General features: G+C 43.1%; 1 protein-coding gene across 1 annotated transcript in view; it reads left to right on the top strand.

Moving 5' to 3' along the window:
• Nucleotides 1-15,694, top strand: part of LOC143270579 (uncharacterized) — a 91,319-nt gene extending 75,625 nt beyond the window's left edge. Inside the window, exons 26-34 of the mRNA XM_076561005.1 lie at nt 1,296-1,330; nt 2,138-2,162; nt 5,184-5,318; nt 8,052-8,119; nt 9,471-9,495; nt 11,500-11,540; nt 11,924-11,954; nt 13,391-13,450; nt 15,373-15,694. Coding sequence (XP_076417120.1) covers nt 1,296-1,330; nt 2,138-2,162; nt 5,184-5,318; nt 8,052-8,119; nt 9,471-9,495; nt 11,500-11,540; nt 11,924-11,954; nt 13,391-13,450; nt 15,373-15,671 — 719 coding nt within the window. The 3' untranslated portion in view covers nt 15,672-15,694. The remainder of the gene's footprint in view (nt 1-1,295; nt 1,331-2,137; nt 2,163-5,183; nt 5,319-8,051; nt 8,120-9,470; nt 9,496-11,499; nt 11,541-11,923; nt 11,955-13,390; nt 13,451-15,372) is intronic.
• The last annotated feature ends 1,756 nt before the right edge of the window (nt 15,695-17,450 follow it).

Genomic DNA, 17,450 nt, shown 5'->3' on the forward strand with positions numbered 1-17,450 from the left:
TCTCCTGTTCCCCTAAGCTCTCTTTCCCTCCACCCTTGCCCTTCATTACCCCCACTCACGTCCAGGTTGTTCATGTAGATCTCGTCCATTTCTCTGTCATTGAGTGATCCCTATGTTTTTCTTGGGGTCCTGTTTTCTAGGTAGCCTCCCTGGAATTGTGAGTAGCAGTCTAGTCATCTTTGTTTTACATCTAGTATCCTCCTATAAGTGAGTACATATCATGTTTTCTTTCTGAGTCTGGGTTACCTCACTCAGCATGATTTAATCTCCAGTGCACATATAAAAAAGTTCAGACAATTCTATGCACACCCGTAACCCCAGCATATTCAGGGCCAGAGAAGGATGATTCTGGGTCCTGATGACTATTAGTCTCAGTTTAGCTTCAATGAAAAACCTTGATTGAAGGAAGGAAGACAAAAGTGAAAGACCAGGATTGTTATAATTTACATTTTTAATTCTTTGAGAATTTAATGTGACTACTGTGTTTACATCATTCTATCCCACCTTCTCCTCAATCCATCTCATCCCATGTCCCCCCTTCAAATATATGAGTTCTTCTCTGATAACTACTATACTTACATAAACACAGGAGTTCATTTAATGTTGCTCTTATATATACCTATGTGTGCTCTTGTATGTTTAGTGCAGTTAGTTCAGGATTAGATAACTTATGAGGAGACTTACCTCTGGAGAAAATTCATCTCTCTGCAACCTCTCTGTAGCTCCTGGTCTAGGGTGCCATATCAGTAGGGGCTGTCATGATGCAGGTCCTATTTGGGGAACTGTGTTGAGATTTCATGGGCTATATCATCCCTGCCATGTCTAGAAGACACTATCTAGCAGCATATGTCCTGTCCCTCTGGTTCTTATAGTCTTTCCAATCCTCTACCAAAATGTTCCCTGAGCCTTAGGTGTGGGGGTTATCTTATGCATCTACAATTTGGGATCCCACAATTTGTCTTCTGACCTCTACATGCAAACTGAAGCATACCAGTGGTCACTCCAAAGAGAATACCTGTGAAGATTTGTATTTAATCTTCAATCTGATAGATTATTTTATGTTGCTTTAGGTCCCCCACTGTCTGGAAATACAATTCTGTTACTCATATCTCTCCAGGCCTTTTTCTGTTTTAATTTCCCTTCAAGGGAAGACAGTTCAGCAGCTGCCCAACAATCCTGTTCAGTAGGTCTAGTCACATGTACTAAGTCTATGCACTTTTAGTCACATCAAGTAAGGATGCTGCATAAGTAGGAAGCAAGACCATGAGCTGACAGTCACTTTCTGTCCCCTTTAGTGCTACCTGAAGAGACAGAAATAAAGGTGGAGAAGGTAAGGGGGCCTTTCTTTTCTCTAAGATAGAAAGGTTATTCTAGTGATCTTATGTTTCAGTGCATATCCCATTGAACAATGAAACTGAGCAGGGCATCATGGGTATTAGAGAGTTAATTTAGGAAGAGGACAAAGTGGAATTGTACCATCTTGGTCCAGACTGAATCAAATCTTCCCGTGTCAAGTGTCACAGTCTGTATGAGGGGGGCTTTTCTTCTGGAGAAAAAAGGCTCCTCTTTAGATAAATGTGTGTAATATTGACTCAGAAGTTAACAGGCATATCATCTATTAAGATGTGTGTTTTTCCTTAAGGGGCCTCTCCTATTTGTTTTCCCATCCTGTCATCTAGATGGAATTTGTGTTGTTCCCCAAAAGTCTCAATATGGTGGGAAGCTTCATGCATCCAATATTTGAATATTTAGGGTATAATACATTTAAAACATGTGCACTCGTGCAAATAATTGGAGGCCCCCTCTTAGAAGGAATTAATCTCCCACGGCAGGTTGTTAAGTTGGTCTGCCATGCTGGGATGTAGCTTAGGGAGCCCTCAGTGAAGGCCAAACAGAAGAGGTGCTCTGCTCTCACTTTGAGTCAGCATTAGTGTGTGATGTATTAGTTTTTGTCACAAAGTACGTAGCCCTGGTTTTCTGTGACATCATCACATAATGTATGAATACAGTCTTTTTTTTAATGTCTTTTTCCTATCCTGCTTTACACTATGCTGTGTCATAGGGTGAACCAAAGAGCTATGCAAAAAGACTCTGTATGACCTGAACCTCAAAGTGTTTTCTTTCCTTTCAATTACAGGTGGAGAAGAGGAAATTTAATTGTTGTATGTATTACGGAATCTCTCAAACACATTTTAGAATTGTTTAAATGCTGGCTGTCTTTTCTCTGGCACACCAATGTGATATAAGACTCCTATTGGGAGTGAAACTTGGGAATTTAAGCAGGGAAAAGGCAATGCCCTAAGTAACGAGTCTTACCAATGTGTCTACAGTCACTGCTTTCAGTTCTGATGCCTCTAGTTATTTTGGCATTTTGTGTACCAGGCAGGGTCTAAATAGATTTTTTTCCCAATACAGTTATCCCTATGACAGAGTCCACTTTCCAGTGACAAATTTGTCAATTCAAAAAGCAAGATACACATTTTACCTTAAAAAAAAAGTGTTCAAAGCTCACCGTACAGATGTGTGATAGACTTGGTTTTGTTTTGGTTTTTTTTGTGTGCATTTCTCTGGAGAATGATAGCTCAAAGTGTATGGATAGGTCATCAGTCTTTCCAGTGGTAGAGCTCAGGAAGTACTTTTTATTTTGTCAAGGGCTCAGGGATACCTATGTGAGAGGCCCATCTTCCCAGCATCTGCCTGCAATAACCCAGCCCTAGGTAAACAGCAGACAATGATGAGCACCAAGTGGGCAGAAAGCCAGGCAGTACTCTTTAGCTGCCTGCAGACACTCATAAGTATGATAGATGGAAATTTGTAGATGTAACCAACCGTCTTATTAAATAAGAAACACAGAACCAATGTAAAAGAGAAAGCCAAGAGGTCAGAGCTCAGAGCTAAAACCTTACCCTTCCTCCTGTGGTGGTCCTACCTCTCTGAAAGAGACCTACTTCCTGTGTGTTTGTCTTGATATAGTCTTTCTGTTCTGCCTTCTCATTGGTTGTAAACCCAAACACGTGACTGCCTCGTCACTGCCTGTAAGTACAGCCCTCCAGGTCTTAAAGGCGTGTGTCTCCAATGCTGGCTGTATCCCTGAACATACAGAGACTTACCTAGCTCTGCCTACCAAGTGCTGGGATTAAAGGCATGTGCCACCACCGCCACGCTCTTTTTATGGCTCTAATAGCTCAGACCCCAGGCAACTTTATTTATTAACATACAATTAAATCACATTTCAGTACAAATAAAATACCACCATAGAAAGTCCATATGTTTGGTCAGATCAGAGCATTTGACTATAGGAGACACTGCACTGAAAAATAGGTCGGATGTGTGTGATAACTGGATTTATGGAAGAGATGGCTCATTCCAGTAAGAACTATTGTAAAAGCTTAACAGATTAGACAACATTAACATGAGCCCAAAGAGCCACACAATTTATAGGCAATGTCCACTAAGACCTCCAGTCATCCCTTCATTCTTGAGCTGCACTGGATCATTCTTTTGGCTATCTATACATCTTTAAAGGTGAGCTCGAGTTTGTGTTCCAGAATTACTTCTATCACTGGCAGTCAGTCTCCCTGCTGCCTGCTGTGTCTGAGCACTCAGTGGAATGATATAAGCAGCAGTGAGTTACACAGGCAGAGCATGGCTGGGTATCATCATTCTGAAGATGCTGGCTGTGTTAGAGTAGCCTCACAGTCAGATTTGTCAAAGAGGGTCAATGGGCAGGAATGTAAAGACCAGTTCGGTTTAGTGTGCTTCTAGCATGTGCACAACCCTGGATTTGATCCCAATGACTGTATAATATGTGCCCATTGTGGCACACTTCTGTAAACCCAATTCTTCAGAGCTAGAGTGAGGAGAACCATAAATTGAAACTCATCCTTTTATACATAGGGATTTTCAGCCTGATCTTGCATTAGAGGTATTTCTAGAAGTTTAAAATAATGGTTAGGGGATGAGCTTGACTCAATTGCCCCGTAGAGTCTGTGGGTAGAAGAGTGTGTAGAAACTGGACTTTGATGAGTCGAGCAGAGCAGGTGTGGTGCACACTTGGTGCTAATACAGACCCTGCCCTTCTAGCTACATTTATCTGGGTTGTCCATTCAGTGGCTGAGGATATTTGTCATCTAGAAAGCCATGTGCATACTTACCACCCAAATGCCAGACTGCTTTCCTTACCTGGTCATGTTGAAGACATCAAGGAAGGCTTGGCCAATTGAAGGGAAGTTTCATTTTTGTCAAACCATCGTGCAATAACATGATGTAGAATGATTTGGACTCTGAGTATTTCTAAGGAATATGCTCGAATCTATAATCTCTCAGTGGGGTTCCCTGGCAGTCACAATTAGTCAGTGGGAGGGATATGACAGGTTGAAGATGCAAGAGAAGAGTCACATATTTGTACTAAGCCAGTTCCCTCCAGTGACTCCAGTTTTGAGTCAGGGATTGGAAGGTAAAGAATATCTCTCTCTCTCAGGCTGCTCCTGTCAGGGGTTTGGTCACAGTGACAGGGGTGTAACTAATGTGGTCCTAACGGTGAAAAGTCGGGAGTGCACACAGTTGTTTACTTCTCAGTCATGTAAGGCTATTAATACCGTATGTTCTCTGTAAGCTACAAGGACCACAGGTGAATAAAGAATGAAAGTCAACAACAGCCACACTTCCCATGCTGGATGCAATGGATCGCTCTAAATTCAGTCACTAGCTTCTAGCTGAATTCCTCTGATATTTAACAAACATCATTGGAGTATTTCTGCTGTACATGTGCCTTTCCTTATGATTTACCATTTGTAGTTCTCTTTTAGACTAGAAAGTATCATGAGAAGTCCTTCTGAAACTTCCAGTGTTTGGAGAAAAGCATGGAAGAAAGAGGAATCGTATGAACAACAGTGTATTCATGCGATTGTCAGAAGGAAGAGCTCCCATCTGGCACCAAACCCATACAACACATTCAGTCCTGCTCCTTCTGTATTGCACCAGCCACGTAAATGCAGACAGTACCTATATTGTCTGTATACTGCTTAATCACAAAATGTGATCTTCCACAAGCAACACTCTTGACACTGATGACTAGCTGGAACAGGAAATTAGACCATATTTACAAACACACAGCCATGATTAGTTTTCTGGTTTTCTGCCGTAAACTAACATAACTCTCCCTGTTGTGACTACATTTTCAGTTACTTCATTCTTTAGAAGATTTTGTAAGAAAAAAACTATCATCCCTCAAGTTATGGAGGAACCTCCAGCTACTCCAGTTGCTGTTCCAGCCAGTGGTAGCACATCTGATAAAATAATACAAACCCAAGGGGAAGGTACTGTACATATTGAGGCTTTGCTTCCATTATATGTAGTAGTCAGTTATCCTCTGTGCCATAGGTAAAACTGAACAGATTTACCAGAACTTGCACTATCTGAAATATATCAGTGTATCTATCTCATCCCTAGAAATACAACCATAGAATTTTAAGAGGTATTTAAAAAATTAAATAAAAATAAAAGTCACTTTGGCTCTCGCTGAATACTATGAACTAGAGGAAAGCTGGGGCACATGTATAAGTTGATGTAGCTTCACCTGATATGGGCAGAAACAGGTGAGTAACCCTATCTGCTACTTAATCTGTGGGAGCCCGTTCTGGGGTTCCTCGTGGCTTTACCCAGCAGGTCCGAATAGAGGATGATCAGGACCACGGGCCTGAGTGCAGGTGTCTGAGATGGTCTGCACTTGGCTGTGCTGGGGGAGGAGGTCTTTTGCTCCACCCCTTGGCGTCTCTATAAAAACCCTGGGCAAGAGACAGTCGGGGCCCGTTGAAATAGGTTCCAGGCCCTCTCGAGGCTATCCTTTATTTTCTATCTGTTTATCTCCGCAAGATTCTCCGCTATAAATCCTTCTGTCTAATATGTCCTGCTGCTCGCACTCAAGAAAACTCTAGCAAGCTGTGGGGGTGGTGAGTAAACGCCCCACATTAATCCACATGTGGGTGACACAGATGGATTAGATCTGAAGAGTCCCCAAAGTACAAGTGAAATTTGAAATATGTAACAGCCTTCTTGGCCAGGTTCAATGGGAAAGGGTCCCAGTAGTGGCCATGTCACACCCTGTGCTTGGGAGTGCAAGAGAGCAGGAAAGAGATCTGTAAGTACGAGGAAAATGGGAGGTTCCTGTGCTTTTCCTCTTTCGGAAGCAAATGATCCATTTTATAATTCCATAAAATATATACAACCTATCAAAGAATCACAACCATGTCCTCTGAAAAAGACAGATGACCTTTACCTCAGCCATCTTTCCAGGCTGTCAAATGTTTACATGGCAAGCCATGGCATCTGGCATAATTCCCTGTTTGGAGCAATTCCAATTATACATTTTTGTTTGACTATTTGAGTGTCTATTTAATCTTATGATCTTCCATTTAGCCTTTTCAAACATCCTCCGTGCTGTCCCTCCTTTGTTCTGTTCTGCCATCCCTTTCCCCACTCAGACCTCCCTCCCTTTACTCCCCCTTTTCCCTTCATGTCACCTGTGCTCCCCCATGACCCCCTTACTATCTTCCTTCCTCCTTGCCAATTAATGTTCCCTTTCTAGTCTCCTGAACTCTATAGGTTCTCCAAGTTAGTATCTAAATCTTAAATTTCACACTACAATCAGATGAATATTATGATAATGTCCTTTTAAAGCTACCAACTAGAAACTTTGAGTTTTAGTAGCACATTTCTACATATTTCATGTTTTCAAAAATACCTTATGGTTTTTGTTGTTAATCAGACATTGCTATAAAATGGTTTTACTACCTTGAAGTTGATTATTGCTCCTGTGTGTTTTAAATCTTCAGTTTCTTTAGTGACTTTGTGAATGAATTGTTTACAATGATTATTCTCTTCCTCGTGTGTTTCTGGGGGTTTTCTGTAATAGTGAATTAGTGATTGGAGTGAGTTTTAACTGCATACAACCAGCAAGTATCCTGTCTTTGTCATGGGATTCTACTGGTCTGTGGGGGAGAGCTTCAATACACTGGAGGGTACAGAATTCTTAGTTTAACCTTCCTATGTGAACAGAACTTCAGTGTCAATGGGAAAAGAAATAAAGCCTCATGTCTTGATTGTTCAGAACCGTGTGTGTGTGTGTGTGTGTGTGTGTGTGTGTGTGTACATTGTCCTCCATTTGTGTGAATCTTAGATTAACCAAAAGAATGTAGGAAGTGTGTAAATTATCTCCATGATACTCGTTTTATTGTGATTTCATTTTATGGAATGTTTGCCCCAGAATATACCTATTACCACAGGAAACCACTGAAAAAATATGGTCTGCCAATGCTTTTAGCAGATGACTTGGGAAAGTGCTTTCTACTCCAAAGAGAAAAATTACATTGCTCTATTAGCCTACTCTAAAAATAGTATCTATTCCAGAGAAAAGCTGTGCTGCTCCAACACAACAGCATTTAAGGTTTTCCTTTCCCTGGGATGTGACTGCCCCTTTATGGTTCATGCACTGAACTAGGGAGTGGAGCATGGTGCCACTAGAGGCTAAAATGCTAATTCAGTGGTTCATTGAATTAGCTTCTGGATTGCTGTGAGCCTTGTTTTGTTTCCAGCATTCTGAGGTACCCAGATGTGCTGCAGAGGGGACACGTTATCATGGTCTTTATTTTCTCGTGTTCACCAATACCACTCCATAAACCATATTCCTTTTGGTACCCTGGAAAGTGTGTACTAGATGGCAACTTAGCATAAATTAAAACTCACATTGTTTCTTAGTTTTAGAAGACCATCCGTCTGGTCTTCAAGTGATTGATAGGAGTAATGGGAAGCTTGTACCCTTGGAAGACTTTTATTGTCTTCTGTTCCCATCAGCACACTGCAAGTGTTCCATTTTCCATTTTTTCCCTGCTTCTCGTTGACTCAGTGCTTTCAATGAGGATGCTCCAGCAGCCCCTCGGTCTAGCCTCGAGAGCATAGCCATACATATAAGCCTGTTGTGTAAGCTAAGCACTGTTCTCTAAGGAAGCCATGGCCCACAGCACCAGTGATGAACAGTCACTCTCTCTTCCTAGATACTGAAGATGCCCCTGATATTAAACAGTTATTTTCTAAAGAGGAAGAAATCGACCATTCTACTGAGGTAAGGTGGACTTTCTATGACTGAAATGGAAATGTTGCTGTCTGACTTTCCTATTTTATTTGAGTTTGCCTATTAAAATATGACAGTATGTATATATACTATGCTGTGTTTTCTGGAATAGTAGAACAGTTCCTTGCCGATGGACACCTTATGAGAAAGAGCATTTGTGAATGGCACAGTCAGGGTACAGAATATATGCTATCACCTGTCCCTCTGGAAAACAATGCTTCTTCTTTAGATTATTTTGTGGTTGGTGACTGAAGGAGGGTTAGAGATACATCATTCTGAAAAATATCATAGGTTTGTCACAGATATATCTTTGTTTTGCCAGCCATTAATGTTGGCAGTGAAATAAAGGCTACACAACTGTCTCACCATGCAGAGGACCTAGTCCAGTCCCATGTAGGCACCACAGCCATTGATCCAACTTTCATGAATTCCCTCTTGTTTGTTTGGTTGTCCCTGCATGTTTCCACATCATGATCCTGATGCACTTGCTCATAGAATCCTCTTCTCTCTCTTTGACTGGACTCCTGGAGCTCGGTCTAGTGATTGGCTGTGGATCTCTGCATCTGCTTCCATTAGTTGGAGAAAAGTTCTGTGATGACAGGGTATTCACCGGTCTGATCTCTGGGGCAAGCCAGTTCAGTTCAGGCACCCTCTCTACTATTGCTAGTAGTCCAGGCTGGTGTCATCCTTGGGGATGCCTGGGAACTTCCCTAGCACCTGGTTTTTCTCTATCCCCATGATGTCTCTCTCTATCATGGTATCTCTTTCATTGCTTTCCCCCTCCCTGTTCCAGTTCAACCATCCCATTCCCTTATGTTCTCATCCCCTGTCCCCTAACCTCCATTGCCCACTCCTCATACCCAGATTACTCATGGAGATCTCATTTGTTTCCCCTTCCCAGGGCAGTTCATGTGTCCCTCTTTGGGTCTTCCCTGTTAGTTAGCTTCTCTGGGGTTGTGGGTTGTTGCCTGATTACTCTTTGCTTTATATCTAGTATCCACTTATGAGTGTGTACATAACAAGTTACCATCTCTGGTGCATGAGCAGGCTTTGTGGAGCCCACTACCTATGATGGGATACCTCGTGCAGCCTTGAGGCAGGGGGAAGGACTTGGACTTGCCTCTACTGAATGTGCCTCCACATGGGAGGACTTGCCTTCTTGTGGGAGGAAGTGAGGGGTGGATTGGGAGGGGAGGCTGGGGGCATGGAAGGAGGGAAGAAGAGGATCTTTGATTGGTGTGTAAAATGAATGAAAAAAATCTTAATTAAAAAAAAGAAAAAGACATGTGCCTGTATGCCCCATGATGTTACCCTCAAAATGTCTTTGTTTCTATAATTTCAGGGAGCCTGGGAAGAAGACCAAAGTGGTAAGTATTGTTTAACTCCTTGGTGAGGAAGAATGTAAATGTTAAGATAGGTAGGGTGTCCCTTACTGTCTTCTCTTTGAAAGGCCACCCAACTTGCTGTTTCTGGAGAGAGCAAAACAGTCAACACGACTTTTTAAGGGTGTTCTAGATGCCCTTGACAGCCAGGTTTCTGCATAGATTTCCATGAGGCTGTGTGCATAAAGAATATTAGGGTTTCAGGTGCTTCAATGTCTTGTTTCCCTGCATGGGTAATGGTCTATGGAGGACATAGTTTATGCTCCCATTCATACTTTAAATGAACTTTATACTTTATTAGTTCATCTAGTCTTCATGACATTTGTGCTTGGGGATTGTTATAACCCCTGCTTCAGAACAAAAATGAAGAATCTCTGATCAAAGTCAAAAGCAGAAAGTTAAAACATGAATCCATCTGGGCAATCCATTGCTCTTGCTTCCATGGTTGAGCCTTAAATTCATTTAAGAAAATTTTGAGAGCATTGTCAGCAGGGCTGAGGGTTTACCATGTGGTTCAGAGATGCTGCCTGTCCATGACAAATTGCCTCCATGTCATGTTAACTGCATATTAAACTAGACCACATCCACAGATGCTTGAAGTCACTTGTGTGAAAAATCCAAAGACTCCCTGCTGTGTCCGGTCATTTCACACAGACCTTTGGAGTTTAAAGCAATCATGTAGGACAAGGCGACTTACTTCTGTAGATTTTGGACTCATGTCTTAGAAGCTGTCCCAAAACAAAACAAACACACACACACAAAAAAAAAAACTGAAATATTATAGTACACTTTCTAATAGCACTATGAGCAATAAGATTTTCCAACCCAGCTTGTCAGTAACCAAAGCAGATCAGTTGAGCAGCCTGTGCAGTTCTGAGAAACACCTGTTGGTGACACATAGCAAGTGTTAACAATCACACATACTGTGCTTTGAAACTTTTTGTTTTTTGAAATTAAATTATATCATTTTCCTCTTTCCTCCCTCTGACCATCCCCATGCGTCACCCCCTTTCTTCCTCAAATTTATGACCTCTGGCCTCCTTCCCTCCAACTGTAGATTGTAGTTACATATGTGTGTGTGTGTGTGTGTGTGAGAGAGAGAGAGAGAGAGAGAGAGAGAGTGTGCATTTGTGAGTGTGTGTGAGTGTGTGTGTGTGTGTGTGATATATTCCTAAATATATAGATATAATCCACTCTTTCCATACAATGTTATCTGTATTATGAGATTTCAGAGCTGACCAGTTGTTGTTGGAAAACCAACTGGGCTGTTCCCAGGGGAAGAGGATTTTTTTCTCCCACTCTCCACAGTTTTGGTTGCAGCACTAATGTTCTAGATGGAAGATTCAGGCCAGGCCCCCCACAGTTACCTGTTCTCTGCATTTTTATTTGTTGTAGTTTTCTGTTATGATTTCATTCTGTTGCAAAGAGAAATTGTTCTGTTGGATGGTAAAAGCTACACTGACCTGCAAGTATAGGATAAATATTTAGAATACAGTTAGAAATTATGCAGCTTTAGTGTATTATTTTTATTTTGAGACAGGGACACATTTATCACAGGCTGCCTCTATCTTACTCTATGGTTGAAGCTGAGGCCTGGTCCTCCTTCCACTACCTCCTGAATGCTGGGATTATAAGGGTTGGGGATTTAGCTCAGTGGTAGAGCACTTGCCTAGCAAGTACAAGGCCCCAGGTTCGGTCCTCAGCTCCAAAAAAAAAAAAAAAAAAAAGCAATAAGTATATGCCACAAAGTGTGAACCAGCTAGATTTATTTTATATTGTTTAAAGTGGCTTTAATTGAGGAACAAGGAACCTAGGTCTCATATTGATCTGTTTTATTTTTTCTTTTCTGGAACATCCTTCTACACTGGAGGATGGCCCAGCAGCAGCCCAAGCTATCTCCATACACACGTGTGCACATTGAAAATATTCCCTGAGTGTTTTATAATCATTAGTTGCCAACATCCTCACAGTTACTCTGTTTTCTCCTAGATTTATCTGGTGCTATTAGTGCACCAGAATCCAGACAAATGGTAAGCATACCTTTGTGTGTCTTCTGTAGAAATACAGCTCTATTTGGGTTCCATGTGTGTTACTTTTTGAAAGACAGTTTGCTTTGTGGAGTTCAGGGTCTCCAGCTCTCTGGTATCGTTGACATCACCATATTCATTAAAATTGAAACATAGAAGCAGTTCCCTCAGAAACTCCTTTCCCTGTTCTAGTAAGGATTTGCTTGCAGTGTTAGTGGACTTGGGAGGTACAGTGCCAGGAAGGAAGGCTCTTTCCGTCTCTACTGGTGTCATATGCAGCACGAGTAGAGCTCTATTTCCACCGGTCTCTAAGTCATCCAGAGAAAACCAGACCATTGTGAAGGATACAGTATAGCCCAATCTTAACAATGCTTTCTTTTTCATAGTTGCAGATCACATCTGTTGTGTTTGGAAATCGTAAGTATCTGAAATCTCTCTCTTGTTCAGGAAATACCTTAGTGTTTCATTCCTAAGAAGCCTGAATCAGGATTCCTGTTGGAAAGGGGAGTTGAAAGTTAAATGATTAAATGGTTCTGCCATAGAGGCTCTGTGGAAAATCCCAAGAAGAACCTGGGTCAACTTTGTGTGAGCTGGTGTGGCTTTACCTGGTACACTATGTCCTGATGTTCTTGCAGATATAGCCCAAGTGGGGGACACAGATGTTGAAGAGCATCAGAATATCAGTAGTAAAGAAAGCTTTCCTAGTAAGTAACAGCATGCCCTGTTGGAGTTGATAGGAGAGGATCCAGGAAACAGTAAGGTTGTACCTTCTGCTTGGCAGGCTAAGGCAGTATGAAAGGTATCAGTGAGATGTAAATTTGCCTGGAGATTTAAATACTACTCCATCCAGGCATAATGGTAAAGAGAGGTAGAAGCAAACATACCAAACCCCACTGTCAATGGGAGTTGGAGAGATGGCTCTTTGATTAAGAGCATTATCTGTTCTACCAGAGGACCAGATTTGAGCTCCAGCACCCATAGAGCTGCTCACAACCATCTGTAACTCAGTTCCAGGGTATCTCATGCCCTCTTCTGATCTTGCCTGGCATTGTATGCATGTGATATACAAGCATTCATATGCAGGCAATGCAGATGAAACAAACTTAAAAATAAAAGTATGGTCTTCACCGGAACACCCATCCTTCCTGCCTCTGTCCCCGACAACGCTCCTAGCCATCAGTTGTAATCAGTAGCTTTCCTCGGAAATTGTGTGTATTCTGATGTAGTCTGGAAATATGTGTATATCTGGTGCTCACTTTTGATTGGTGAGTTGTGATAGAAGAAACTGTCAGTGGCTCACAACTGTCGGTAGTCAATGACATGAACCTTAGTACAAAGGTCTTGTAGTGTGGGCCCAATAATGCAGAAGTGAATCCTCTTCTGGCTGGTCCTGCAGGACTTATAACAGTACCTCCATGTTTCCATTCAGTCTTCTTTTTCCTTAAAATCTTGAAGTGCCTACTTCTATTTATTCATTTGTTTGTTTGTTTGTTTGTTTGTTTATTATATATACAGTGTTTTACCTGCATGTATGCCTGTGTGCTAGAAGAGGGCACCAGATCTCATTATAGATGATTGCGAGCCACCATGTGGTTATTTGGAATTGAACTCAGGACCTCTAGAAGAGCAGCCAGTGCTCTTAACCTCTGAGCCACCTCTCCAGCCCCCATTCAGTCTTTATATAAAAGACAATCTTATGGGTGGGTGGCAGAGTGAGTAGACTGGCCTCCCTGAAGCACCTTCCATAACCTAAGATGTCAAGGAACCAGTGGGAAGCTGAGGCTGATCTGGTGTGAGCTGATGTGGCTGTATCTTCTGTAGGCAGAATGAGCCACTCTGTTGATTTCTTCCAGGTGCTACTGCTGAACTGCAAATCAGGGAGTTGGGAAAGGAGTCAAGTCCTGTAGCTCCAGGTAGGTAACAACATTGCATTCTGGGTCTACTCTGTCATGTGGACAAGGTGTCAGTGGGGACAGGGACAGAAGGAAGCCTGTGTGTGAGCTCATTTCCAGCCTGTGCTCCTCACACTAGACTGACCTGTAGGGCAATTGAGTCAAAGGACAGACACATTGACACCTATCTTGGAGCTTCTGACCTAGTACTTGAGCATGGATCTGGGACTCTGTGGTCCAGATAAGGCCTCCTTTCCAGATATTACTAGTTCATCATGGATGTACAAAATCCCAGGAATTAAAGTGCATGACCACTTGTATTTTATCTCTTGAGTCCTCTCTGTCTTATCCTCTGTGTGTCTGAACCTCAGTTTCCTGCCATCTCATCAGATCACCTTGCCATATCTTCCAGTGTGTTCTGTCCTCTAAGCTGTCTGAAACTGATACGGCTTCATGCTTAGTATAGTTCTCACCTGTCTCCACGGGTCTAGAGTATGAATCAAAGGAGATTATATTCCCCAAAGGTCTTTTATGAAACCCCTGCAGTAAGGTGAGGGTCTTTCTTCATTGCAAAGTATGTCTGCCTGCCCTGTACCCTTCTACTTCTGATGGATTGATTCTGCTTGTGTAAACTCAGGGACTCCTCTTTCTAATCAATGTGTCCACAGCGATGAAGGAGCCCACTTCACCGGTCACATCATTTGACCACTCTTCTGTCCCTTACCCAGAGCCTTCTCCACCCTCCTCCCTATTTCCTGAGTGGAATGGCGGCTCTGCACGTTATGCCCAGTAATCCATGAAAGTGTGTCCCTGCTGCCTTGTTCTTGATTCTGCATACCGAGTTGACTGGCCCACCTGATCGGACCTAACCTAATCCATCATGGATCCCTGGATTCATTCCTGTTTTATGCATAAGTGTACCCAGTTGTCTTCCCCTTCCCTTGAAATGTGGCCTCACCTGAGTCCTTTACAGAGTTTATGGGAGAGCCAAAATCCCAATAGGAAGTGTATACAATGGGACATTGCTTAGGGACATGCCCAGCTAGACACAATTGAGTCTTACCAGGTCATCTGGTCACACCATTACTTGTGGAAAAGAGGTGAAGTGCTGTTCTTGCCTAGCTGGGGAAAGCAGGGAGCTGAACAGAGTGGGAACAGGGATGCTAAGCACAACACAGTTAGCAAGCAAAGCTTTGTTTCTGATGTGAAAGGAGACCCAAGGGGAACATCCAAAAGTTACAAACAACAGAACAGCAGCCAATAGAAAATTGTCCCCAACAATGTTGGTAGCATGGATGGTGGCACATGTGGGAGCAGTCACTCACCTAGGATGGCCAACCTGGTCCCTGCAAGAAATACCCAGCAGTGTCCCAGAGCTTTGTTGTGGGGTATTGTGTTCCCCAAAATATTGTGTACCCTAATAAACTTATCTGGGGTCAGAGAACAGAAAAGCCACTAGATACTTAGGATAGGCAGTGGTAGCACACGCCTTTAATCCTAGCATTCCAGAGGCAGAAATCCATGTGTTCAAGAATACAGCCAGGCATGGTGACTCACGCCTTTAATCCCAGAAAGCAAGCCTCTAATCCCAGGGAGTGATGGTAGAAAGCAGAAAGGTATATAAGGCGTGAGGACCAGAAACTAGCAGTGTTTGGCTGGTTAAGCATTTGGCAGGTTAAGCTTTTAGGTTTTGAACAGCACAGTTCAGCTGAGAGTCATTGGGATATGAGGACACAGAGGCTTCCAGTCTGAGGAAACAAGATCAGCTGAGAAGTTGGCCAGGTGAGGTTAGCTGTGGCCTGTTATGTATCTCTGATCTTCCAGCTTCACCCCAATACCTGGCTCACAGGTTTGATTTTATTAATAAGACCAGTTAAGATTCATGCTACACTTTGTGCCATGACTCCTTCCCTATTTTGAACTTATTCCTACTCTATCCCTAGAGATAAATGTACTATACCAAGCCCCACCTAAATCTTCAAATAAAGATACGAATGAGGAGGAGGAGGAGGAAGAGGTGGTGGTGGAGGAGCCGGTGGAGGAGTTCACAACGGAGGAGGAGGCGGCAACAGATGAGGAGGCGGAAACAGAGGAGGAGGTGGCGCCTAAGGCGGAAGCAGGGGAGGCAGAGGAAGAAGAGGAGGAGGAGGTGGTAGAGTTGGAGGCAGCAGGGGAAGAGGCAGAGGAGGAGAAAGAAGAGGAGGAGGAGGAGGAGGGGGGGATGAAAAGCTACTACCAATAAAAATATAATGCCTATAATCATATATAAATGTTTTTTGTTTTTATTTCTATGTCTCTGGGCATGCCCACTGGAGTCACCCCTCCAGGGTGTTGTGATAGACAGTTGTAACCCATCCTGTGGAGCTACTTAGTTCTCCGTAAGAGTAGCAAGCACACTTGGCTGCTGAGCCATCTTTCTAGTACCCAGATCTCTTATCTTGAAGGCACATTTGATATTTTGATAGTATCTATCCACAGATACAGATGGGCTTAAAAGCACTCCCCCAGAATACTTCTAACACCTAAGACAGGAGGTGTGGATGTCTCCAAGAGGAGTATATCATCCCTGAACATCCCCTTGTAGTATACCCGGGTCCTGGAGGCCAACATAGGCAAAGTTCCTCCAGAGACACCTCAGAACCTCACTGGGTAGCTGGGGAGCCTAAGATAGCAAATTTCAGTGGTGCTCCTTCAGAGGCTAGGCTTGTTCCCTGGGGTGCCCTCCAGATCTCCAGTCCTTAGATAAAAGTGACAAGGGCCCTCCCCCTGCCACATGACTGAGGGGACCTGCTTCGGTGGCTTCAGGCTTTGAATATGGCCCACCAGACCAAAGCCCTTCCTTGAAGGGTCCCGTGTACCCTCAACAGGTCCTAGACACTGTGGGATTGGGTGCCCACTGAGAGGTCATCCTCACTGGGTGAGCAAAGCAAGTGTGGCGAGAGCTAATCTAGTTGCCTGCGAGAAATTCATGTCTAGGGCCAAAGATCACATGGGCTACCTGTATGATGCCTCTGAAAGTAGCCCAGGGATTAGCAAAGAAACCCAGTGTTGTAGATTAATTCTAATTGATCTTAATAATAATAATAATAATAATAATAATAATAATCCAGAGTCAGATGTCAGGGTGAAAGCTGAAAGATAAGAGAAGCAGAGCAGCCAGTCACTAGAGTTCTTACCTCCTCAAAATCATCCGACTGAAAGGGGACTGGGTTCCTGTCTCCTCCTACCTTACATTCTTCTCTCCACCCAACCATATCACTTCCTGTCTTCACCTCCCTAGTGCTGGGATTAAAGGCGTGAGAACACAAAAGCTGACCTCAAAGGTGTATGTCACCACTGAATGGCCTCTATGGCTAGCTAGTGGTTGGCTTTGCCCTCTGATCTTTAGGCAAGCTTTGTTAGAGCATACACAAAACATCATCACACAGTGTGCTAAAGGAAGCAGATTCTGAGTACACAGCTGGCTGCTTAGGTTCATGGCCTGGAACTTGGACATCCAGAATGCACCCAGGAAGAGGTTTAGCCCAGTTTTATAATACCTAGAAAACTACAAGTTCCAGCATAGTCAAATGCTGCTGCTAGGGCAAGTTGTCTTCTTCACGAAAGTCTTTTCTTATAGAAGCTCAACTTAAGATTACAGCCTGGCCCCAAGAGATCACAAAAACTCTCAACATACTGACTGATCTGGAAGTTCACACCATTGTCCACACCTGTTCAGGTAAGAAGGTAAATCAGGATGTACTTTGTCCACAGAGCCAGAAGAAGAGAGCAGGCCCAAAGGCCCATGAACAGACACTAGGGAGGCTGGGATGATTTGTGCATAGATCTCATGACTGGCAAGGTGCAGAATGACTTTGAGCTCATCATCTATGTCACTAAGTGAGAGACTTGAGACATAGGTAAGACTTTCCTCATGCATCTTCTACACCATGGTGCCTTTGCCACTGATCATCAACCTCTGGGAAGGTGGTCTTGGAGGTAAAGCTTTTTACTAGGTCAGCAATCTGGATTACACAGAAGA

Source organism: Peromyscus maniculatus, chromosome 23 (assembly GCF_049852395.1).
Source record: "Peromyscus maniculatus bairdii isolate BWxNUB_F1_BW_parent chromosome 23, HU_Pman_BW_mat_3.1, whole genome shotgun sequence".
Lineage (NCBI taxonomy): Eukaryota > Metazoa > Chordata > Mammalia > Rodentia > Cricetidae > Peromyscus > Peromyscus maniculatus.